General features: G+C 39.8%; 1 protein-coding gene across 4 annotated transcripts in view; it reads right to left on the bottom strand.

Moving 5' to 3' along the window:
• Positions 1–222: 222 nt before the first annotated feature.
• The window catches only part of Pde1c (phosphodiesterase 1C), a 530,439-nt gene continuing 503,295 nt past the window's right edge, over positions 223–27,366 (bottom strand). For 2 of the 4 annotated variants that reach the window (XM_060379958.1, XM_060379961.1), the window contains 2 exons: positions 19,527–19,595; positions 223–2,708 (listed from right to left, as the gene is read on the bottom strand). In XM_060379958.1, the coding sequence (XP_060235941.1) occupies positions 2,539–2,708; positions 19,527–19,595 (239 nt within the window). In that variant the 3' untranslated portion in view covers positions 223–2,538. Of the gene's footprint in view, positions 2,709–11,473; positions 11,594–19,526; positions 19,596–27,366 lie in introns of all 4 variants that reach the window. The other 2 variants (XM_060379957.1, XR_009590708.1) reach the window with 2 other exon arrangements.

Below are 27,366 nucleotides of genomic sequence, written 5' to 3'. Positions count from 1 at the left end.
AGCAAATTAACTTATTGAGTCTGCATGGATGAAAAGATTACACGGATGGAATCATCTGCATACACAAATTCATAAACTGAAAAGGGTGAGTCTCACTATTCACTTTAACAAAAGAAGCAATTCTGAATACTGCTAAACTGGGGGTGGGGAGATATTTTTTAAGAAAACTTCAGAGTTCTAAAAAAGAAAAGGATGACTCATACACAAGAAGGTCCATTCAAAGTATCTTTTTTATTTGCTGTAAGAATATAATCTTCATTTCTGCATGTAAAATATCATAGGCATTTATAAGCAATGCAGACTCTCTACATGTGTACATTTGTTGAACTAAAATTTTAGCCAAGGTTGAAAATAAAATCACATCTTAAGAGAAAAGAACACAGAAAGAGCAAACATCCTTAACCCCCTCCCCCAAATAAAACAGCTATGAAAGAACAGCCCCACGGAAGCCTGAAACCTAAGGCTGAGAGTGTTGAGAGACAGGGAAGAAACATCCATAAACCTTGTCAGTAGCTCTGTGCATTCAACATGAAGCTCCTTCCTAGCAACAAGCAGGTATTACCTGTGAGTGAAACTAATAGAGATAAAAGTACATTCCAGCCTGCAGCTAGCTTTTCTTGCTCAAATACTAGGCAGGAAACTAAGAATTGTAATTGTCTTCCATAACAAAAAGTCACAGTGATTTCTAGCTTATATAACAATTACCTCAATAAACAACCTTGTATATGAGCTGCCCGACTGAACAGTGTCACTGAACTCTAGAGCTTGTTTCTTGGGTGATTATGGTTTATGGGAATGACCTAAACCTTCTGCAATCAAGTCAGGAGCCTGTGGCTACCACATAAAGCTCCTTGCTTTCCTAAACGTAGAGTGCTCTGGACTAATGCCACTCTGTAACTACTATTACTCACCAGGAGTGGCAATAGCATCCCCAAACCCATAGCACGAGCCCATCACAAAAGAAGAGGTTAAAGAAACTGTGACTTTAAAGCATCACACCACAAGGACCTAAAGCAAGTCTCACTCTGACCAGGTAGAGCTTAAACTTGCCCTACAGCAAACCTGAACCTTCTGATGACACTGTACACTCTGGAGGGATCAAAAGTTCTTCAGGCATGGGACTTCCCTTGTATTTCTATGATCTTAGTCTCAAAGTAAAAATTCTTGGGCAAGTTATAGAAAAACTAACAATGGCACACCAACAAGAGGTGGCTTAGAAAGAATTTTGCCCCACCAATAGTGAGGAGAGCAAGCAGGGACCCCCAAGGGCTTTGGGTAGGCAGGCTGCAGACTATATGAGCTGAAATTTAATTTAAAGGCATATTTATACTTAGGGTGACAAAGTTGGAAATAGGAATTAAAATCAGACTCAACTTGCCTCAGTTCCGACATAACCCCCTGTGGTAGATCTGGAGTCTTCAAGTCAGGCACTTTGCTGATGATTGGCTACTCTGACAGAAAAAAATAGATTGAATGAAATGTATGCCTAGAAATCCTCCAAAGTGCATTGAAGCTGCTAGCAATGAGATGTAATCAGAAATCTTTCTCTCTCTCACCTGGATCTATTTTGTTGAGCCTGAATTCTATAAAATCCATGAAGAAAACTACTCATTAGCCATTTTTCCTCTAAGATTGTTATGCTCACAAGCACAAGATTTGTTTTGAATGTGTTTGCACTGAAACCCACACATTTGCTTGAATTTTGACTATTTTAAATTTTAAATCAGTGGATTTAAAATTGGACAGCACTAACAGACATGTTAAGGTGGAACAGAGAAATTTCATGGGGTTGCAACCCTAGACAAAGATCTATAAGCAATTAAAGAATGCTGAGAGTGGGAGAAACTTTTTCCCAGGGAAAAGACACCAATTGATTACCCAACACCAAAGAGTCTGCTCTGAAAACATATACATGCAAGTAACATAGGGACTGAGCAGAGTGTATTTATATATTTAGGAAAATAGGTAATAAATGGTATATATATATGTATATGTATATATAATCAATTAAAATAAGAAAGGCCATGATTTTAAGAAAGAACAAGGGTATCTGTGTACATGAGTGTTTGGAAGGAGGGAAAATAATATATTTTAATTCCACAAAATAACATCATTTTAATTGAAAAAGTTATTTTTAGAAGAACATTATTTTTTACCCCTGATAGTTATTGAGGCAGTGTTCGAATAAGGGCAAATCATCTCTTGTAGATGAAAAACATGGCAGTAGGAACAGTTTTATTTTTCAGGACAAGATACATCATTTTTAATTTGGGTCCAACTTAAGACCGTTAAAAACTTATACAGTAAAAGCAAATAAATCTACCATTTACTAGCTTCTTGATGTAGTCTGTACAGTGACTGGCGCATCTGTAAGAACGAATAAGGGGAATCTCAAGCAGCCTTCACTTTGCCTCTCAGGGTCAGCTAGAGTAGTGCCAGCTGTGTGACACCCAACGCAGGTCCTGGTGCATCTAGCAGATGATGAGGGACAGGCAGGCAGGCAGGCCCTCCTGTGATCCCTCTGTTCTCCTACCTGCCCTATTTTTTGTTCCAGTGATGAGAGATGTTCTGGATCTTTTTCATTTTGATCCGCTGATCCAGCATCTTGTACCTTGCAGGATGGTCATCAGTTTTCTTAGGGACTGAAGGTGCATAGGAGCTTGATGCATAAGCAGGACGTTTAAAGTGACGCAAAGGAGGCTTGATGACTGGAGGCCATGGAAAGGAAGACAAACAACCATTAGCTTCAAAGAGCCTTAACTTGACACAAACATGTAGCTGCCTGCCTCTTTGGCTTGTATGTCTCCTCCAAGCCAGAAAACAAACAGGCTTGGATTTCTAAACTGATTGAAGAAGCCCAATATCATCTTAGTTGTTGACTTAAAATTCAATAAAAACAAGAAAGTGCTAGAGATGAGCCATGGTGGCCCAGTACATGAAGTTCTCTTGATAATGAATGGATGAACTTAGGGAAGGCTGTCGGGATGCTGGGATCACAAGTGGAAGCAGATTGACCATGGTGAGCTGTGATGTATTTATTTACAACATTTAGCATTGTGTGGGAGCTTAGTGGCACTTACTCCCAAAGCTCTAATTAAAAGCAGATCACTGAAAATACTTGCAGAATACTGATAAAGGTCTAATATCCAAAATGCACAAAGAACTCTAAAAATATAACAGAGGAAATCAATCAAATGCAAAAGTGGACAAAACAAACATACTTCTTACTACAGAAGATACACATACCAAATAAGCACAGGACAAAATATGAACAATGAAAAATTGCCATTAATACAACAACAGTATTTTACCATGTTCTATGTAAAGCCAAAATTCAAAACCCTTCGAATGACCCCTCCTGCTGATGGGAGTGAAAAACATTACAGCTGCTTTGAAAGACAGTAATTTCATGGAGCTAAAAACAATCTTTACCATAAATGTAATAATTATACTCCTATGATTACTCAACTAGTTTAAAAATCTATATTCACATATCCTTCAATGGTAAAAAGCCCAAATGACTTTTAATAGGTTAATGGATAAATAAATTATAATAGGCATGTATAATGGTACCTTAACTGATAAAAGTAAATGAGTGATCGAGCCATATGAAGAGGTGGACACATCTTAAATATACATTGCTAAGTGAAAGCAGTCAATCTGCAAAGGGTAAGCCTGCAGAGAAAAAAACTCACAAAATTATACAGACAATTAAAAGATCTTTAGCTACGACAGAATTAAAGTGAGGGGACAAGAATAAACAGGCAAGCAGCAGGAATTCCAGAGCAGTGAAACCATTTTATAGGATACCAGTAGATTCTGACACTATTTGTCAACACTCATAAAGTTGAATGGGAGGAACTCCTAATTTTTTTCAATTTTAAAAAGCTATAGAGGTTATGCGGGATCCCAGAACGCAAGTGCAATCTGGCAGTCCTGCTATGTAAGTAACAATGAACCTACAGGGGATAGGAGGCAAAAGGGTTACCTGAGTAGCTTCACACACAATCAGGCTCTAAAAGACCAAGAAGGCCAGAGTTGCTAAACACAAGCTCTATATTCTGGCTGATACAGTCACTTCTCAGACAAAGCTAGAGTAACAGTTCAAGTACCACCCTACATGTCTCTGAAATTGAAATTTTATATAAAAGGTGAGCAGGTGGTGAAAACTACTCACAAGGATGCTAGCAACTAAGCAAATGGAGGAGACTTGAATGGTCCACACATAATTGATTAGACTTGGAGACATCAATGTAGACTCATTGCCTTAATAGCAATATTGATGGCTACATAAAAAGGTGTTTATAGATCAGAGCACTTACACAGATTAGTGCACGCACATGCATGTCTTTATCAGACCTAGAAAAATTGCAGGCTTTAAAGCTATAGCAGCGGAGAACCCGCCTTGAATGGTTATTTTTACTTCAAATACTATTCTCCAATGAGGGAAACAGGCACTTCCTATAGCAATAGCTTGTTCTAGACCTAGGCACAGTGTACAAATGGCAGACTTGGAGGTTATTATAGAAACATATAATTCAAAAGGGGAAAAAAAAACCAGAAAGGTGGGGAGAAGAAGAGGAGGAGAAGAAAGAAGAGAAAGAAAAAGAGGAGGAGAGGAAGAAGAAGACAAAAAGAAAATGACAAATAACTCTAAATGAAAGTCACTTGGAGCAATGAACCGAAATGTGGCGTCAAAGCCATCCAAAATATGAAATACAGATATGTAAAAATGGGTTACACCAAAATTTGTGGGAAAACAGATGAATCTACTAGGAAAATTGCCGAACTATTTATATAGATCACTTCCCTTAAGGAGATGTAGAAGTTGTCAGTGTGGGCTGGACATGTGACATCCTTCCAAAAAAATGTATGGTCTAAGAAGGGACAAAAGAGCAGTCAACAGTGAAGAAATGTGACCAACATAACTAATCCGGAGACTAAAGTGACATACATCCTGTTAACAGAGCATACCCTTGATTTTATGTGACAGAAGTTAATATTTTGTGATGAAAATAGAATTTATACAACCCCATTCTAACAGTAAGCAAACAGCAGATAATCCTAACTGGTGGACAATCACAAAATACCTGACTGGTAAAGCAAAGAAGCCCAAGAGACTGCAGAGGGAACAGGAGCCTTAGTAGGCACAATGGCTTCATATAATGGGTCACCCTGAATGATCCTAGAACAGAGGGAACAGGGCAGCAAGTGACAAGCAGGGAGATGTGAATGGACTGAGATGATGATGGTGTGCATCACCTAGCCTGCAGTTCTGTGAGGAGAAAAAAAGTAAGACTGGTTACCTTCTCTCCTCCCCTCCATTTTAGTCTCCCATGACTCTTTCTCAATTCTCCTGAAAGTCTGTTTAGTTTATGAACACAGGGAGATAGATTATGTTGTCAGTAAGAACAAAATTAACATGATAATTAGGTAAAAAGTGTACAAAAGCAGAGTTGGTGCCAGCCAATTGCCCAAGCAATGACCCTGACTGCAGCCCACTCCACCCTTTCCTAAAGAGCAAAGGAAAATGGTACCAAATTAAGAGGACTGGGAGGACTTAAAGCCGAGGGACACTTCTGTTACACACCTAAAGCCATTCTCTGCAACACCCCTCAGCAAATAGCTCCCAACAGTGAGTACGTGCCTGCCTTTTCTGATGAAGCAAAATGGTTACACTCAGGGCTGAGCAGGTGGCACGGTGACCAAAGCTCTTCGAGTATTAGGACCAAGTACAGATCCGTAGTACCCACAACGAAGTCTGGCACAGCTACACACATGTCTATAACCCCAGGGCTGGTGGGGCAGAGACATGTCAATCCCACGGTCTCCCTAGCCTAGTCTAGAAGGAATTGCTATTCCTAGATTCACTGAGAGACCCTGCCTCAAAAAGTAATGTGGAAAAGAAGTGGAGGAAGAAAACTCAATGTCAGTCTCTGGTCTCCACAAATGTCTGCATGATAGGTACCCCCCCACACACACACACACACATATACCACATATACTCACAGAGAGTGAGACATGTACCATCAAATACAACGCATCAAATTGTCATGTCCAGCAAGATGGCTAAGCTACCAAGCCTGATGGCCTGAATTTAATCCCTGAAACCCACAAGGTAGGAGGAGGAAACTGACTCCTATAAGTTATCATCTGACCTCCATACCTCTGCCATAGCGCGCGTGCACACACACACACACTCTCTCTCTCTCTCTTAAATAAATAAAGAGAGATACATTTGAATAAATTCTCACATTTTATTTAATAACACACACTACTGTGACACCTTGGAAAGATGGAAGCATTTATTAGTAAAAATAGAGGTTTGTATTACAATATAATGAAAACTAACTCTGAATCTAAGCTAATTTTTAAAATTATTATTTTTGTTAAATGTATAACTGTTTTTCCTGCATCCATGTATGTGTAACACATGTGTAGTTGGTGCCCTCGGAAGCCAGAAGAGGTCATCAGATTTTCTAGAACTACAAATACAGACAGTTGTGAGCTGTCATGAGGGTGCTGGGGCTTGAAACTGGGTCCTTTAGAAGACTCTTAACCTCTGAGCTAATTTTCCACTAATTTAATCTTATCAGTATAAAGCATATTACCATGTGTAGAGGAAAATCTAAAAAAACAAATATTAGCTCATGACAGTGATTATGTCTGTGTAGCATGAACATTTGTTTTGATTGGCTAATGTCATTTTCTAATGTTTTATATAATTAGCTATGAGTGATATAATTTTACAAGAGAAACAACCAAGCATTTCTTCTCCGAAATAATCTATCAACTCTACAAGAATGCAGCTGAGAGAAAATTTGATAACCCAATGCTCCTGCCGTGTTCCCACTAGACCCCCAGAAAGTCTTATTTTTAAAGTTTTTGAAGTCTAAGATTTATATTTCCCCACAGTTTGGGGGAAACACATGCTGTGTGCTGCTTGTGTCACTGAAAAGAGCAGAAATTCCTGCTCTGGTGAGCAGTCATTCTGGGTCTGCCCTGAAACATGTGAGTCCTTTACAGAAAGGATACTGTGTAAGAGCTGCTGCTCCTGGGCTTCCTAACACCAGACCGAAGCTGCCTTGGAGTTATATTCACACAGCGAAGGCTGTCAGCAAGGGGCTCTCTCATAATGAGAAACCGGTCAATTTTAAGCTCTCAGAAAACACTTAATCCTATAGTAAAGTACCATAGTCACCACTATTCCCATTCCCAGCACATCTAGATCAAGTATAAAATATGACCTAGGAGGATGGAGAAGGGAGGGCTGAGAGCCTCACCTCAAAATCTCAGGCTTGGGCTCAATAATTTATGTCATTCGAGTCACAGTCCCTCTTCATATTCATCCTATTTTCCCAACTCAGCATGAACTCAACCAAAGTATTATTGAATTTCCCACTTCTCAGCATGAAGGAACATTTACCATTTGCTGGAATTCTTATTGTCAGAACAAAAACTCTGCTTGCCACTAGACTCACTGCAAATAGCTTGAACCTACTGACAGAGATCAGCTCCCCACCGAGCTATGAAATATGCGCATGCCTGCTGCTGTCACCTCCACTCAATAGGGGGTAAGGGAGGAGCTGTGCTCAGTGCTGTTTGCATACACTTCTTGCTTTTCTCCTATGCAGGGATGAAGATTTGGTGATAAGGCATGACAGCAGGGCAGGCACAAGGGTACCATCTTGAGTTTGGTGTGGACCTTTCTTCTGGGGTCTTGGTGTCCTCCTGAAGTTTTGTTTGTTTGTTTTTCTCATTGTTGAAGTGTTTCTTGGGTCTTCGAAGGAGCCTGATGCTCCTCCTTCCAGTAAAATTCCCTACAGCTGAACCCAATAGTACAGCCTCCCTCTCTGGATAGAAACGAAACAAATACAGGAACAGAACTCCACTACCCACGTGCTTTATCAGCATGGTGAACACTTCCTCTACCAGTGGACACAGAGAGTCCTTTCTTCTCTTATGGCAAATGACTTGCAGAAAAATATAGAATCAGCTTGCTGACGATTTTGACCAAGGCTTATATACCCGCACACAGTGTTAACTTAGGAGCCACTTCTGAACACACTTAGAAAAATACAACCCCAAGACAAAAACAACACGAACAACCATTATCTGCCATCCTTTATTTTACAGTTGTATGTGATCTTTGAATTTCATAAAACAATGCTCTTTCAGGAGCTTGAACTCTCACCTAGCCCTCACTGTTTTCATCAATATTACAATTCCTCCTTTACAATGACTCCCTTACAGCTTTCTTCTCTTCTACTACCAGCACTTTGTATTCTTTCTCTCCTTTCCCTCCTCCTCACTCTCTCCTCTTCTCTCCTCTCATAAACTAGTGCAAATAGTTTTTTCTCCAGGAAACAAATTTAGATTTGTTCACACATCAAAATGATACAGCTGTTGTATTCAGATATGATTATAAATGACACATAATGTCTAGTGATTGTACTAGGTAGCATGATGAGAATTTAATGTGAAGTAGCTTAATCCATGCTTCAGTTTACACCTGCCTATCCAGAAGCACAAGCGCCACTACATTACCAGGAGGGGGAACTGAGGTTTAATGGATTTATTTCGCAGATATGATGTGAAGGAAGTCTGGAGTCTTGATTCACATCCAAGTAGACTTCAGATCCTTCCTGGTACATGGAACATTATTTTGGCCCCAAATTTAGCTTTAACAATGGCAACAACAGGCTTAAAATGTCAAGCTAAAGCTGCTTGATTTAAGTATCACTGTTTGAACCTACATAATATCTGTGGCATACGCTGAGATCTGCCCTAACAATGCCTCCTTACAACAAAAGTCATCTGTGTATATGGACCCAAAGATCCTGGTGAAGGCCCTGAAGTAACTGTTTTCTTCTGGCACCTCACCTGTACAGGCTAGAATGCAGGCAGGTGTTACAAAGTCTAGGCCAGCAGAAACAAGTCACCACACCAGGCAAGCTTGAGAACTTTGGTGAAACTGTCACTGTTTTTCAGCCCTGTCTGCCAGTGAAAGCCACATGAAGGGTTCTAAAACTCTTCGTGTTCAGGTTTAGTTCAAGCACATAGAGCAGAATCTGTGGGGCAGAACTGAGCCTCCAATGTCTTTACACCACCACAACACTGGAGTTTGAGAAATACTATCTTAATCTCTCCAGGATTCTTCCCGATTTTCATCTTTTCGATCTCATTCTTTTGCAGTTCCACAATCTTTAGAAGGTGGCCAGACTGAGCTTTTGTTTTGTCTTCATGTGGTATGACTGCTCGGTTTCTCTTTCTCAGTAATGAAGACAAATTAACACTCACTTCAGAAGCCAATAATGAGAATGAAAAGAAGCAGGAACCCGAAAGCAGCCAGCACAGGGAGTGCTTTTTCCTGTCTGTGTCTCTGACTTTCCTGAGATGAAGATCTGGAACTGCCAGGAATATTCAGTAGCAGTATTCTTTTCAAATCTGGGAATTCACATACATCCCAAGATGTGAAAGCATTTGCATGAATCCAGGCTGAGTGGAATCCTGCCCTTTTGTAGACAAAGGATTTTGCAACATTAACCCAACCATAAAATTACTCTTAATCAACACACATTATATGAGGTATTGTCCAGAGTGACATACTATTTTTAAACAGTTTGAAGTGTGTTTCATATTAAACACTAGAAGGACCAACCCTGTTATCTATATTTTAAAAGATCCTGCTTTCCAAAACTACCTCAAGAAAACAAGAAGGCAACATGGTCTATTGCTTTTTATTTTTATTTTTATTCTTTTTTTCTTATCAGAGAAATGAAAAAGCTCTGTGAGGTTAAAACAGAAAGCTTGCACTCTGGGAAGCTATCTAGTGATTCTCATGTTGAGCCATGTTTAAGAGGCACGGTTGACCTGAATTCATTTTGAAGGAAAAGAGTCATCTGTGACACAGTCATGCATCGTGTAATGAAGCTTTAGTCAACCGTGGACTGCATATGGAATAGAATAATCATGCGGCCAAGGTATGTAGGAGCAGGCTGTACCATTGAGGTTTATGCAGGCACACTGTATGATAGTCACACAATGAGGTCACTTAATGGCATATTCCTGGGGATGAATCCCCATTGTGAAGTGGTGTATGGCAGTATTTAGGGTTAGAGAGACCTTTGAGGTGCAAAAGACTAGGTTTGCTTCATGCATTCAGATCTGCTCTTGTTGCTGATCACCAACACTTACATGACATAGGTTCTGTGCTAATAATTGAAACGGCTGGTGCTGAGAAATGTTTAATGAGTGAACTAACTACTGTGCCTCACACTCAATAATCTTCATAAATGTTGCCTTTAAAAAATAAATGGCTCACTTCAAATACACACTAGCTGGCAAGGTTATCTGTGTCGAAAGAAGCTAGTATTTTTCCCTTATTTCTGCAGTGTCTCCATACCTACAGTCATTGCCTATGTTTGCTTCAGAAGGAGGTCATCGAGTCCATTCCCTCAGGAGCTTCAAGTCTAGGGCTGCAGCAAACTTTTGCTTTACACAGGTATCGAGACCTGGCTTCTCTCTGCAGGTCTCAAAATAATATGGAAAGGCACTGAGGTAGAGTTCTCGAGCCCCTCCCCTAATGTACTGGTGAAGGGGAGGGAGCTTCATAAGGCTGGAAAGTAAACAGTATTCTAGCAACAGGGACCTTCAAACACTATGTGCTGCTTCTTATTTTTTTAAGGTAAGAAAACCTTCTCCAAAAAGCTGAGCATTTTTTATTTCATTTTCTGTTCTCATTTTGTTTGTCCTGGTACACACAAAGCCCACCTTCCACACTTTGACAAATGGAATTGTTCAAAATTTTTCACTCAATTTTTCTCATCAATATGTAGATTGTTTTCCCAGTTGGTTATTTAGATTGGAAATGTAAGGCTAACCAGGCCCTACCTTGTCCATGCTAAACTATTTCAGAAGCTTGTAAAGGGAAATTCTCCAGGGTTACACAGCTCTGGCCACAGAAAGGCATAAACTGTGAGCCTTGACTCAGATTTAGTGAGTGACAACTGCCAGCCTTCACAGGGAACTCAAGGTAAAAGTCAGCTGCATAACCAACAGTCATTTGATAGGACGCTTCACTCCAGAGCTATAAGCCTTAAAGTCACAGGTGGAAAAATGATCTAAATCTCCTGGCAGAAGACATGTGTGTGCAAAAGTGGTTCCAAGCACGGAATAGTTACCTGTAGCCTTTGCTGACAAACAAATCCACCGGTAATGAGAACAGGCTTGCCACTGCCAATAACAACTTTGGGCAAGCTATTCAGGCATTCATGCCTGAGTTTCATGAGCTGCTAAAGAACATGCTACTACCAATGTCCTCAGATAATTATCTGGTTTTAATATATGTTATTACTTTAGCCTTGTCCCTGAGGAATGTAAGTCTGTAATACATATGAAAGTACCTGTTTTTAAAAAGCTGTATTGGGAAGATCAAAAGTGACCAATTGAAATTAAATACTCAATAACTTACAATACATGTAGGTTTTGTTTGGGGAAAAGAAATATAAGCTTTCCATAATGTCTTCAGACCTTGGAGATGGTCAGGGCTCTTCGAAGGATGTTTCTACATGGATGCTTTATCCGTAGTCCCCTGCAACAGGACACAATAATGTCATTGGGAGCTGGATAGCATTTGATAAAGAAACTGTTTCTACAGCAGGCAGCAGGGATCAAAAGCAGAGCCAGATCTACTGCAAGACTACTGTGCATGCTGCAGTGTGTGCCAGGAGCAGCCGGCTAGATCTGCATCAGCAACCACGAGGCACCATACCTGTCCCCTCAGATCACTTCAGGAGGCACCCGAGGGAGATGCTCAGAGGTCACTGCTTTGGATAGGTAACAGTTAAGGCTGGTAGTGGTGGTAAACCTCTGAGCCATTCTTCAGGCAAAAGCCAACAGTTCCCTAGTTCTCCATCATGGATGTCCCCCACCGACAAACTACATGAAATTCAAAATTCTCATTGGGCAACAAATGAAGTGGGCTCTAGGGGAAAAAAATGTCTGCATGTGCTAGTCTTTTCAATGACAGCTCTACTCTGGTTTAGATGTGCAAGGGTTCCAGATGATGACGCCAAGCAGTTCTCTTGTGCTGAAGCTGAAGGATGAGCCTGATAGATAACTTCAGAACTGTACAGTCTTTTCTTTAAATGATTGTTTTTGGCCTGTTACAAATAACTTCCAGAATTCCTAGAAGACTCAGATCCTCATAGACCAACCATATCCGTAGGTTAGAAAGGGAACATGTCAAGGTTGTCAGGGAACATGTTAAATAACAGCGTGAATGAAAGCAAACACAATTGTTTTGCAAACAGCCATAGCTTTACGTAAACATTTTTTAAATGCATGGAAACATATACATGCTAACAAAACAACTGCCTATACTCTCCATACAGCTTAATACAACCAATGTTTTAAATATTTTTTAAGAGATTAAATACACGGTATATACTCACTCATATAGACATATAACATAGGACAAACCCACTAAAATCTGTGCATCTAAAGAAACTAAGCAAGAGAGAGGACCCTAACTAAAACGCTCAATCCCCATCCTGAAAGACAAAGAGGATGGACATCAGAAGAAGAAGAAAACAGGAAACAACCTAGGAAACTTCTACAGAGGGCCTCTGAAAGCCAGAAGAAAACAGGAAACAAACTAGGAACCTACCACAGAGGGCCTCTGAAAGCCTCTGCCCTGCAGACTATCAAAGCAGATGCTGAGCCTGATGGCCAACTGTCCGGCAGAGTGAATGGAATTTTACGTAAGAAGTGGGAAATAGTAAGAGCTGGAGAGGACAGGGTCTCCACAAGGAGAGCAACAGAACAAGAAAATTTGAACACAGGGAACTTCCCAGAGACTCATACTCTAACCAAGGACTATTCATGGAGATAACCTAGAACCTCTGCACAGATGTAGCCCATGGCAGTTCAGTGTCCAAGTGGGTTACATAGTAATGGGAAGAGGGACTGCCTCTGACATAATCTGATTGGCCTGCTCTTTAATCACCTCCCCCTGACGGGGGAGCAGCCTTACCAGGCCACAGTAGAGGACAATGCAGCCACTTTTGATGAGAACTGATAGACTAAGATCAGAAAGGAGAGGAGAACTTCCCCTATCAGTGGACTTGGGGAGTGGCATGCATGCAGAAAGGGGAGGGAGGGTGGGATCAGCAGGGGAGGAGGGAGGGGCTTATGGGGGGGATACAAAATGAATAAAGTGTAATTAATAAAAAATTTTTTAAAAAAGAGATTAAATAGGAGCTAGGGCTATGCTCAGTGGGAAAAGCGCCGGCTGCGTAAGTCTGAGGCCTGAGTTCAGATCACTAGCATCAGTGTAAAATGCCAGATATGGTGATATATTCCTGTAACCCTAGTGCTAGGGAGGCCTCCAGAAGAATGTCTAAGGCATCATAGCCAGCCATCCTAGCTCAGTTGGGAAGTTCCAGGTTCAGTGAGAGACCCCATCTCAATAAATAAGGTTGAAAGAGACAGGAAGACACCCAAAATCAACCTTTGGCCTCCACCCTCCCCCACGTCTGTCATCCACCCAACAGATTAAACACAGGTAGAATTAGTATTTCTTCTCCATTACATCTCTTTACATCTCCAAAGCCATCATCTAAAATTTGTTTATTTCTGTGCATATGTGCAAAAGATTACATTTATAGTCATAAAACAGTAAATATTTCTTCATGTTTTAAAATAAGACAAATTATTCTGGGTGTTATATAGCTCAACATCATGTGACACCATTTATAAACAGTCTTGTAACAACAGGAATAGAAAATAACTACAACAGGAAGATGATCAAATACCACGTGACACACTTGTACAGTAGAGTTATATACAAATGGTCTCCAGCAAACCAGCTTTGTATTTGAATAGTTTCTTTTGCCATAAACGAATGTAATAGGACTATAGTGCTAATGTGCCCTAATATACAAATGTAAAAGCAGAATGGAACCAGATTTGTCTTCCCCATCCAATCAGACGATCTCTGTATTTGAAAAGCCAATTTAAACAGAAGGCGATTAATCAAGGATTGCTACCTATTTACATTTATGGGCTTGTTTTGACACTATGAGCTTGTGCTGTACCAGCCATTCTGTATCCTTGACTATTTCCCTTCTCTGTCTACTGACTTCTTGCTTGTTATGTTTTTCATTTGGATCCCTGTTCTAGAGCAGGCTATTAGGGCCGCAGCGACTGCTGGGGTAGCTTATAAAGACCAGAACCTTATTTCTCATGGTTGTAAGCCTTGAATTTTAAGATTTGAGTTCCAGCACTGTTGGGTCTACGTAAACCTCTGCCTTATGTTTGGACTTCTTGTTTCATTCTCATTTGATGGTTTCAAAGCCCCTATCCCAACCATGGGGGTTCCACCCTTGTGACCTAACACTTCCAACTATCATATTATAAATTAGACCCCAACAAATAGAAGTGGGGCAGGACCCAAAAGTTTGGTTCATAAATATATTATAGATTGTATTTTAATTACTTTAGTGATGATCTTTTGTGTTATAAAGTCACAAAATTACCCAATTCTTTTCAAAGAAAAAAAAAGTAATTAGGACTCTCAATTTCACATTGCAATGGCTTCATGCAGTTTCTTTTTTCCTGTCTTACCACAATATTTCTATAGTTGCTCACACTTAGTAACATGTGTACTGACTCACGGAGTTATGTAGTTTCTGCACACTGCCCCCTTCTCCCTTCTTTCTGATATGTGCCCCTTCACACTCAGCAACGATGTAAGAATAAAGATTAAAGGCGTTTTTCCTCTCCTTCACTTGTTATGAATAAATGAGTTACTTTAGCTATCTTATATTGCTTGCTTCCCTTTGCCTGTAGAAGGTACATCTTCATTGCCTTCTGACATCTGCTGTATCCAGGTGGTTGTCAGTTGGTACTTGCAGCTTCCCTGAACATAACCAACCTCTGATTGCACTTAAGGTTTTTTCTCATCATTGAGGTCGTTTTGGAAACTCTCCTACAAAGGCCTTAATTTGACAAAAACAGCATTTGGCTGCTGTTCTTGTTGTTTTGGGCCTATTTGAATTCAGGTCTGTTGAATGTTGCTTTCCCATTAGCCTGTCTATCCTGACACATGTGCAGTACATCTTCTCTCTTCTATCTTTTATCAAATGGTAAATTATTTATTATAGAATTCACCCTTTTGATATCTGCCTCTTGTGGTTTTTCACATCATCACAGAGTTATATAATCATTACCATAATCTTGTTTTTGAGAGTTTAATCACTTAAAAAAAAACCATGCCCTTGAAAAGTTACCCAATGAACTTCTCTCCTTAACATCTGTCATCACTACCCAACTCAAGTCTCTGAATATTTCATACAAACAGAATCACAGACACATGGCTTTTGTGTCTGGCTTCTTCTACTGAAAGAAATATTCTCATGGATCTTCAGCACTTCATCAGCACTTCATTCATTTGTAATGGATGTGACATTTTGTTAATGCATTCTTCAGTTTCTGGAAATGTAGGTGGTGTCCACATTGGGACCATTATGGGAAATATTACAGTGAACATGTAGGAACAAGGTTTCCTATGCAAATTTGCTTATAATTCTCTTGTCTATGAATCCAGAATTATGGAGCCATTTGATGACATATAAGCTTTAACCTTTGCTTTTTTGTTTTTAGGTTTGAGACAAGGTTTTACTGTGTAGCCTAAGCTGGCCTGGAACTTGCTACGGGGTCTGGGTTGTTTCTAATACTTGATCTTGATCTCCCTTTCTGGGCCCTGTAGGTGCCAACCAGCATGTACAGCATACCTGGATACATTTGACTTTCTAAGAAATTGTAAAACTTTCTCAAATAACCTTGTTGTTATCTGGTCCTGCCAGCACCATGTAAGGATTCCAGTTTTTCTTCATCTTCATCTAAATGTATTCATCTTTTTTTCTTCCATTATATCTGAAGTCAGATTTCATTGAGTTTGATTTCTATTTCTCTGATTAATGATACTGATTAATCATCTAGTTATATATTCATTGATCATTTGTAGATCTGTGAAAAACTGCTTATTCTTTTCCTTGGTCCATCTTTGGCTTTTACTGTTGAGCTTCTGATGTACTGTGTAGATTCTAGAAATTAACCCCTAATCAAACATATTATTGTCAATATTTTCTCCCATTGTATAATTTGCCTTTTTACACAGTTAGTAACGTGATTGCTTATTTTGATGAAGCCCAATTTACCTGTCACTCCTTATGTTATCTTTGGAATTCCTGTGTTCTGTACTTCTTTCCACTTCACCTGCCCCCTATGGCAGGTCTGCATCCTGTCTATGGGTCGTAATTATTTCCATTTGATCCCTTAAACACTTCTGTCAGAGTGGGGCTTATGATGATGCTTTGCTTCTAAAGCCCCAATCATAATGGGAGGATTGCAGATTCACTTCCAGTGCTGGCCTTGTCTATTAAGAAGGCACTTGCCTGTCAATCCATTGCTCCAGGTCAGTAGCTCAAGCTAGAGCTCCAAAGAAAGGGCAGCAGCAGGATTTTACCCTGCTTGTCCCTGTGCTGTGTTCTGATTATGTCCCTCTCTGGATTCCTGAGTCTCAGAAGATTTTTTTAGTCCCTTTTGTATCTTCTTGACGCACCCTGCCTGGTCTGTGGAGCACAGCTGTCCTACTACATCAGCCCTGTGGAGTCAGGTACCCTGTGTGAGTCCCTTTTGTTTCTGGTTCCCAGATCTGTTTGTCTCTTTCTCTGCCTTTCAAGACTTTAATTGGTTTTCTGTTTTTCCATCTCTGTGTGTGTTTGGAGCAGAGGAGTATATATCAAGGAATGAACATCTCAGGTTATCCTGGCCAGAATTCGCAAAAGGAGTTTCACCAGATAATGACTGAAATGACTAAATCAAATAGTCTGCAGCTGATTGGTGTGATCATGCTAAATCCAGCCATGAAGATGGTATTAATGCTTAAACCTTAAAATCTTCAGTTACGTCGATTCAACTGACTGTATGATCAATGCTTTTTAAACTACTCTTTGTTGGTAATAGTTAAGAATTTTCTTTAATACAGCTATGATACCATCCTAAGCTCCTTAAAGTGGAGCTTGACAAGACACCAGCCAGATTTGAGTAGGGAGCCATAAAGCCATCTAAGTGAGAAGGAGGAAACATTCATAGCTCTTGATGTAGGAAGGGGCTGATGAGAGCTGACGATTATAATTAGCAAGGTGGAGGTATCTGCTAGACAATGTACCAACAACTGTGTCGTGGATTTTGAGAAGCATTTACTATACCCCATAGCCTTTAGAGATGGTCAGAACTAAGAAGTTAAGACTTTGGGACAAGATTAGAATAACAAACTCAGGTGAAAGACAAGGCATCATCATGGCATTTTGCAGGCTATCTTGGTGTTCAGATGAGCATGTGAGACCATGCCAGGTCTGCATATTCTTGGAGATGGCCAGAAAGACTCCTGACATCCTTCCTGGCTCAAGAATGAGATAACTTCTAAGGAGCAGACATGATCACTTTCCACTGGCATTGCTGGTATAAAGCTAGCTTCCTCCTGATGCTCAGAATTCTGAAGTGCATAATAACCAACTACACCAGGAACATAAGATAGTTTCAAACCAATTAATAAGATAGTTTCAAACCAATTAATTCTGAGAGTGCTCAGTCTCTCATTCTCAGAAACTTCATGGATACTGATGGGCATCTCCCTATCACCTTGGTAGTCTGGGGTCAGAAAAGAGTAAGATGGGTTTCACAGCAGAAAAGCTACCTATCAATAGGTAAAGGCACTTTAAATATAATCACTGCCATGTATCATTAATTCTACCAAGATGGTTTGGAGAGAGCTGCAAAGAGAAATGAGCCAAGAAAAATTAGTTTCAGGTAGTCACAGAAACAAGAAAACTCAAGGCTCCTCAGCAGACAATGACTGAATCCACAGGTCAGGCCTGTGCAGGGAGTTATGGAACATAAAGTGAAAAACCAGGACAAGGTGGATTATGTGTCATCTGTCTAGAATCCCACTAATCAGGATGTGAGCTATTATTCCACCTACAAGCAAGAAAACTTGTTAATTAAATTATTATACACCATGAATTACCAACCAGACTAATTTCAGAGGGATAAAAATATAAGACAATATGCTTCTCACAATGGATGAAATATAGTAGAAATCTAGAAGATAATTTCACATTAGTATACAGGTATTTGTAAGAAGATAAAGGCAAAGAAAAATGTGGATGAGATGTCAATTGTCCCATTAAAGTGGTAAATTATGGAACACATTATTCAGCATTGGCTAAAAGATAGTGAAACATACACATTAATAAATTAAGTATAATAAGAAATAAAAATTAATACTACTAAAAGGATTCATGACAAGAGCGCAAGTATCTACACATCTTAAAGCTCAGATTTCTATCCTAGAAATGTCATTCACTTCCTACTTAGACTTATGCACAAGAATGTAACATGATTATAATAATAAAATTCAAGCAGCACAAATGTAAACTTGTCACTACACATGTAAGTAAACTGATGTAATCATATACCTATTAGCCAATTATCAAGAAATTTGGTAAATTTACTAACATATAGAAAAATCCTCTAATATAACAGTAAATTTCAAAAGGGGAAAACAAAATTCTATATAAGATACAAATTGAACTCAAGAAAAGATGTGTAATAATACCTAGAAGGAGAGGGGATCTTAGTTCATGGGTAACATTAACAAGCAACACTAAGCATCTTTCCTTCCTATAGTGTTTCCTATTACTGCAAAGAAAGCTTACACTGACCATGTTTACCTTTTTACCATGTTTACTTCTCTTCCTCAAAGCAAACCCAGCTATGATTAAAATTATAATAGGGAGTGTAAGGCTATGCATGTCTCAGGGAAGGTAGGAAGTGCTAGTCTTCCCTTGCACCTACCAGTGATTATCATAGGTGAATATCTTCCTAGGAGGTACTAGAAGGGATCTGGGTCATATATAATTCCATATTTGCAACAGTAGGCCTTCACTGTGCCTGCTGTTAGCTATGGCACTGTGTCAGAGTGTACTAAAGTTAGAAGTGTCATTTGTAATCCTTAAGAGATGACATGGATGAGAAAACCAATGTTCCAAGACAAAGGGGCACAGATGAGGTTGCAAAGTTAATATGACAAGGCTGGATTTGAATCCAAGTCTGTCTGTCTATCTATCTATCTATCTATCTATCTATCTATCTATCTATCTATCTATCATCTCTATCTCTCTCTGCCTATTCATTTTCCCTGCTCTACCTGAATCTCAGAAGCAGATACTTCACAGCTTGTTCAATCTGTCCATTGCTGAATAAAAACAATTATCATTGTCTGGGAAACGGCTTGGCCACGTCTGGAAGAAACTTCCAGATGAAGGCAACAGACACAACACTCCTGAAAAGGTGGACTTGAACAGAGACTCTACTACAGCTGCTGCTCCCAACTCTTGCAACACTAGTGCTTTGTGTTGTCTGTGGTCATTGACATAATAGGACAATTATCTACCTACCAGGCAAGGTAAGGCGACTTGTGGAACTAGTGCTTGGAGCAGGTGAGTCATGAGAACGCTTCTTTGTACCTATGAATAGGAAAAAGAAGATAGGAAAAGTAAACATATGGGTCAGTTTGTACCAGCAAATGTTCATCTGACACAGAGGTCTGTGTCTGAAAATAGCATGTAGAAGTTGGCTGGTTAAGGTTACAGGTATGTATTCTATGGAGCAGAGAAGCAGAAGTTCAGCTTGTGTCTTTACTTAGTACCTCTGGATAGTAGCTTGCCAGGCTGGCTATCAATGCCCTTGAGCAGGCCACCTCAATATTAGCAGGGATTATTCCTAAATGTGTAGTTTCTAGAGATGCCAACTTCAGTGTTCTAGAGTGGATCTTATGATACTTTCAGGCCCCAGGTATTTATAATATGTATGTAGGGTGGAAAGCAACAGTTGGGATATGGAAAGTTTGGTATTTAGAACTGAGGAATCAGGGGTTTAAAATCTGTTTTGGCTTTGCTTTTTGATCACTTCTTTCTGGCAGGGCTACCTTGCCCATTTTCATTGGAAGAGGATATGCTCAGTTCTAATGCAATTTAATGTGCTAGGGTGGGTTGGGGGGGCTCCCCTTTTCTGAGAAGTACGGAGGGTGGTGGAAGGGGAAGAGAGAGGAAGGATAGGACAGGAAGGAGAGGAGGGAACAGCCTATGATCGAGATGTAAAGTGAATTAAAAAAAAAGGCAGAAAAAAAGAGTAAATGGTAGAGGGAAACCTTAATCAGAATATATTGAAATTAAGAAATCAATTTAAAAATCTGCTTTAGATATAGCTTATCCCTTCAATTGGACCTTAAACCATGAATGGGATCTGAGTCTCAGATCTTCACCTGGAAATGAATGAAGTTAACAACTGAATCCAAGTATTCTGTCAAGCCAAAGTATGTTAGGGCACTCAGAAACAGAGGAACAAGACTTACACTATGTTAGTAAGGTCCTGGAGCTTCCAGCAGATGGTGACTGACTCTCATTAGGAATGTCATTATCTTTCTTCATAGCAACAGTTGAATATGTTATGAATAAATGAAGAGGCAGCCTCCAGGATGAGGTAAAGGAGGAGGAGAAAGAGGAGGAAGAGGAAAAGGAGAAAGAGGTGGAGGAGAAGGAGGAGAAGTAGGGATATCAGAGACAAAACAAGGGAGACAGAACTGTTTGGCAAAAAAAGCACATTTCTTATACACATATATCTAACACATGTACATATCCACATACATATATATATATATATATATATATATATCAAGTGATACAGACATATATGTGGATATATAATGTTAAATATTATTTGCTTAGAGTTTTTTGTTACTTTATTTTGTCATCCACATTGAGGAGAAAGAGGCATGGAAGCCATAATTCAGTAGTAACCCTTCACTGAGCTGGCAGAAATGTAAGGAGAATTCTCATTGGTTGAACAATGAAATGTTTCACTGATTGTTGGTATAATGTTCTTTTGAAATGTATACATCTTACATTCAAATGCTGATTTCTCTCCCCCCCCTCTGGTTTCAATCCAGATATTGCATTATGATACTTATTCTAAGCATCCTATCTCAGCTTTGTGTAAACAGGCCAAAATAAAGCAACTAGCCACAATGTTGTGCAATGGGAGGAACCAGAGGACAGGAAAGAGGGGAGGAGCCAGAGGGCAGGAAGTGAGGGTGAGGAGAAAAGGGTGAGGGAGAGCTAGGAGAACAAAGCTAGAGGAGAGATCTTGGAACTACGTGGAGAATGAACCAGACCTAAGATTTCACAAAAAGCAAGTATAATGGGTAAAATCTAAATGTTAGGAAACTATGAGGGCTTGGAGGTTTACAAGGGAGTAACTATTGCCCAGAATTGTGTTCTAGGTTAAATAAACCCAGTCTCTGTGTGGTGATTTGGTTATACAGCTGTTTAGGATTAACAGCAGCATACTAAAAGATAAACCAATAGTAAATATTAATTGTCGTTTACAACAACTGATGTAACTCATGCTGGCCTTGACCTCAGTATTTCCTGTCACAGTCTCCTAAGAGTTGTGTCACAGATGTGTCACCATGTGAATCCAGAAAATAAATTAAGCAAAGAAATAACATAAGCCAATGTTATTCCTGTTGTGAGTTCCTGCAATTGCCTAAAATCTTGCTTTTCTATTGCTGTAACAAAACACCATAACTAAGACAAGTTATAAAAGAATGCATTTAATTTGGCTTACAATTTCAGAATATTATAGTTCATGATGGTGGAACAAAGGTATGGCAACAGAAATAGCTGTGAAGTAATATCTTGATTCTCAAGTAGAATGCAGAGAAAGAACACTGAGAATGTAAGTCTTTAAAAACCGCAACCCACCCTACAGTGATGCACCCCTTCCAACAAGCCCTTAATTCTTAATTCTTAATTCTTCCTAAACCATTTCACAAACTCCAGACCATGTATTAAAAAAAAAATGGGTCAGTGGCCCACTCATTCAACCACTACACTCATACTATTAGTAAAATCATACAAAGAGAACTGGGTGACTAGATGTTATGCTAACCAACTAAACCCTGTCATCACTGTCCAGGTAAAGATATCAAGATTCTCTGCTAAGTGATCAGCATCAAAAGAAATAGGACTTCTTCTTGATGTGTGGGTAAGCTGTGAGGTTTTCCTACCCTATAATATCCTGGCAAGGTGATAAGACATAGATTTTGGATGGTGCCAGGGACTGTTGTTTTGTTTTTAAAATTTTATTCTACCTTCCCTCAATTTCCCCAAGATACTCACACATCCAATATCATGTGTTCTCTCTCTCTCCACACACACACACACACACACACACACACACACACACACACATACCTATCTCTCAAAAGAAACAAAACAAACAAAAAGCATGGAGCCCAATTTGTTTTGGTTAGCTACTCCTGTGCATGAGGCCTTCCCTAGAGTGTGGTTGATACACTCCTTGTCCCTCCACTGATGAAAACAGATTTTTCCTCTTCCAGTAGCTATCCATGACATAGAGATGGCACTCTAGGCCCACTTCTCCTTTTCCATGCTTGAGTTTGTAGGTCTTGTGCATGGTGTCACAGTCTCTGTGAGTGGAAATGTGCATATATTCATTTGTGTCTAGAAAACAATTTCTTTTTTTTTTTTTTTTTGACATGTTAGAAAACAATGTCTTTCCTCGAAATTGTCTCATCTCTGGCTCTTACAATCTTTCAGCCTCCTCTTCCACATTGATAAACTGATGGAAGGGAGGAGTGACAATCCATTTAGGACTGAGTACTCCAGTGTCTTTCACTCTGTACATTGTTCAGTTGTGAGTCTCATGGTTAATTGCCATCTACTGTGAGAAAATGCTTATTTGATGAGGGTTGAGTAATACACTGATCTATATGTACGGCAATTTATCTTTAAGAGTTATTTTATTATTATGTTCACTTAGCAGAAAAACAGTAGTTAGTTCTTCCCTGTGGTTTGGAACATACAGAGTTTCAAATTTTTGGATTTATTAACAATGTCAAGTATTTGTTCCATCTCATAGAGTGGGCCTTAAATCCAATTTTTAAAAGTGGCTGGTTACTCCCACAACATTCATGCCCCTATTGCGCGGGGGGATATATCTTGCAGGCATAACAGGGCAAGACAGCGCATAGGTCCCTTCATCTTTTATTCTTGCTGGGACCATTTCAGGTTTAACTAGAATTTGATCTCCTTGATGGAGAATTTTATGGAAAATTGCCTTCCTCTATTCAAATAACCCACAGTCAAGATGCCCCAGCTAACGGATCTTAGCTTCTATTAAAATGCCTACTTCTGCAAACCTCCTCCTCCAGCTAGCCACTTATCTCAGCTTCTGTTAAACTGCTTGCTTACACAAAACCTCCCATGGTAGCTCCAGAATAAAATACCAAGATATGGCTTTGTCTTCAAAAGTCCCTTGCTCTAATCATTGGAGTATACACTTCGGTTCTGAATACCTGATTATAACTGAAATAAACACTTCTAGTTGGCTATAAACTATGTCTGAGTAGTCATGTCTGGTGGGATCCCCATCACACTGGCAGGTCACTATTGTAGCTTGCTGGTGAGATATGTGGGTGAGACGAATAATTACTTTTCTCCTCCAGCAGCGTGTATAGTGCCTTCCATCACTATCAGTGGAAGTCAGTAGAGGTGAAACTTCCAGTCATTATCAGCTCAAATTTTCCATGTTCTGTTACATAAGTATTGTGTTGTGTTTAGCCTTACCATCAGTTGTAGTGAGTAACCAATACTTTGACAATAACCTGTTATATTTCAGGCATCAATTCAAAATAGCCACCAATTAAAAATTATGTAACCCATCATGGTACTAGTGGTTTTATTTGGTAGTATATGATGGGTATCATCTCCCCCATTATATGGTGTGGTGGGACAGCCCCAGGCTGTGGTTCATTTGACCATCCCTGAGCATCTCATCCCTCCCTTAGATTCTGTCTCATGCCAGTAGACATGGTACCAGAAACTGAAAACTCATTCAGCCCATTGTCCAGATAACCTCTCTCTGGAGGCCTGGCCTTCTATCATGGCTATTAGAAGCTACCTCTTTACCACAAAAAAAAGGCACCTCTTTTGACAAGCAGAAAATATCCCTAGGCATGGTCAACCATCACATGTAATCCTTGACACAGGGCAGGAAGCCCTAGACAAGGCTCAGCAAGCACCCTCACATCCACAATGATAATAACTGGACCTGAACTACATGGAGAGGAAAGTGAGGGCCAGGATCCAATTGTGTGACAGGACTAAACACATTATATTTTGGAATGTGTAAAACCTTAGAACTTTGGACTTCAAAAGTGGTTGAATGCTGATTGTAGGACTGAAAGCTCCATCCATGAAGGAGCTTAGAAGACTGTAGTTCTGAAAGCAACATGGATGATGGAGGTCCAGCTTCAGAGGTTTCAGATGGGAACAACAGTAACAACTGGGTTGGAAACAATTCTTATGATATTTTAGTAGACACTGTAAATGCCCCTTTTTCTAAATATCTGCTGAAGGCTAAATTGATGACTTTTGGATTAAGTTTCTTAGCTGAGGAGATTTCAAGATTGTCTAATATTTACTGTGTCATGTGGTTATTAGTGATGACTCTTATGCAGTTCTACAATTTAAAAAAAAACAACAAGAAAAACAAAAATAAATACAAAATGTACAGTTAAAGGAAACCAGGAAATTTAATGTTGGAGATAAATTTTGTGCTCAAAGTGAAATACTTTTTTAAAAAAAGTATGATGCAAGACGTAATAAAGGAAGAGGTGCCTTTTGGGTAAGACCCCACTCAGCTAAGTTTCAAACTTAAGAAGCCTAAGAATGAAAGAAAAGAATCTTGGGGGTCACTTATGTATATTATCATGATCATCTGTCAATAGTGATACTTTGACTTCGCTTTCAATTTCTATCCCTTTCATCTCCTTTACTTGTCTTATTGCTCTACCTAGAACTAAGTACTATAGTGAAGAGATATGGTGAGAATGGGCAGCCTTGTCTTGTCTCTGATTTTTGTGGGAACACTTTAAGTTTCTCTCCATTTAACTTGATGTTGGCTATTGGATTTCTGTATATTGCCTTTATTGTGTTTAGGTATGTGCCTTGTATCTCTGATATCTCTAAGAATTTAAACATGAAGAGGTGTTGGAAACTGGAAGCAACCTAGATGTCCCTCAACTGAAGAATGGATACAAAAATTGTGGTGCACTTACACAATGGAATACTACCACAGCTATTAAAAACAAAGAAATCTTGAAATTTGCAGGCAAATGGGTGGAGCTAGAAAAGATAATCCTAAGTGAAGTAACTGAGACACAGAAACATGCACATAGTATATACTCACTTATAAGTGGATATTAGACCTATACAACAGGATAACAACAGGATAACCCTACTACAATCCACAGACCAAAAGAGCTAAGTAATAAGGAGGGCCCAAGGGAAGGTGCTGGAATGTCACTCAGAAGTGGAAATAGAATAGACAGCAGAAGTGATGAAGAGAAGGAACTGGGCAGGAAATGAAGTGGGGAGGAAAAACAAGAGTGGAGATCAGATGTGGAGAGAATAGGGGGGTGGGAGGTGAGAGGGCTGGAAATAAGAAGGGAAACTGAAGCAGACATCTCTTTGTCAAGCTGGAGGCCTGTGACAGGGTAGGCTCTGGGGAGAATCTGGATGTGACTCTAGCTGAGACTCCTAACAAGGTGAGGAGGGGGCCATGGAGACTGAAGTGACCACCTGCAAGCCAGGCAGAACTAGTGGAAGGAGAGGAACAACAACTGACCAACAAAATCTTTGATCCAAAAATTACCCTGAGACTTGCAGCCAAGCATGGGGCAGAATTTGGGGTTCCTGCAGAAGTGTTGGGACAAAAATAGAAGTTGCTGGAGGGGACAGGAACCTCACAAGAAGACCAACAGAGACAACTAACCCAGTCCCATGGAGGCTTTCAGAAACTGAGATATCAACTAAGGAGCATGCATGGTCTGGATCTAGACCTCCCATATATATTTGGCCAGTGGGAGGCTTGGTTTTCATGTGGGTAGCCTGGCAAGTGAAGTCGGGGGGGGCTGTTTCCATCATGGACTCTATTGTCTAGTTTTGGATCATGTCCACCTTTAAAGGCTGCCTTGCCTGGACTCAGTGGATGAGAATATGCTCAGTCCTGATGTTATTTGATGTGCTGGGGAGGGTTGATATGGGGGATGAGCTTCCCTTTTCTGGGGGCAAAGGGAGAGAAGGGGTAAGGAGGTAAAGGGGTGACTGGGAGAAGAGGAGGGAGGGGCATCCTTGAGATGTAAATTAAATAAACTGAAATGCACATAAAAGAAAGAAAAGTAGTATAAACAGGCAGAAAAATCAATACTAACAATTACAAATTAAATATATTTAAAGTACTAAAAGTCAATAAAAAAGCAATCAAGTTTAAAAAAAAAGAATGAAAGAAAGCTTATGCAACAAAATAGTAAAAAAAAAAAAAAAAAAAAAAAAAAAGAAGAAGAAGAAGTCAAAGTTTATGCAAATACATGGAGTGGGCCAAGTTCTACCCCAAGCAAGAAGAGCTTAGCAGGTTCCAGCCCAGTGAGTCTATGAGTGCAGAGTCAAGGACACCAGAGGAAAGAGGTCGTAGAATCTTCCTCTGCAGCTAAGGAAAGCCACCGACTGAGGCCAAGCTTGAGGCAGGGAGCCTCTTGCATGGAGTACTGGAGAGGCTGTGGCCTGAAGCTGTGAAAGTGAAGCCTTGATTGTGTTGGATATGTTGGAGATGACCAAAAAAGAGAATTGTGTAATTGTGTTGCAGTCAACAGAGCTGGAAGGAGTGGAAAATCCAAGGCCTTTGATTTGTGACTTTGGACTTTTAAACAGTCTTGAGACTGTGAAAGAACTGGGGGCTTTTGAAGTAGGACTAAATGCATTTTGCTTTATGATATGACTACAAGCCTCTGGGTGCCAAGGAATGAAATGTTGCCGTTTGAATGGAAAGGGTTTGATAGATTCACATATTTGAATGTTTGATGCCCTGTTGCAGTTTCCTCAGGGACTCCATATTCACTCTATCAGTGTTGTTCAGTCTTGGCGAGAGCTAGGTTGTTCAGTCTTGGTGAGAGCTGGGATTACAGTGCTGGATGCAACATCTGAGCCTTTTAAGCCCGGATGCAGTATCTGTGGGATGTGCTTGGCCTGGCACTTCGAGAGTGAACACTTAGTTAAGACACTGTTTTGAGCTGTCCAAAGGAGCTGTCTTTTTTCTGAGCCACTAATGTGCTTCGGCCTCACAGATGTTATGGATTGTTAAATAATTTCTGCT

This window comes from Meriones unguiculatus, chromosome 3, assembly GCF_030254825.1.
Source record: "Meriones unguiculatus strain TT.TT164.6M chromosome 3, Bangor_MerUng_6.1, whole genome shotgun sequence".
NCBI lineage: Eukaryota > Metazoa > Chordata > Mammalia > Rodentia > Muridae > Meriones > Meriones unguiculatus.
The sequence above is the reverse complement of the archived record's forward strand: the minus strand, read 5'-3'. Positions and strand labels throughout refer to the sequence as shown.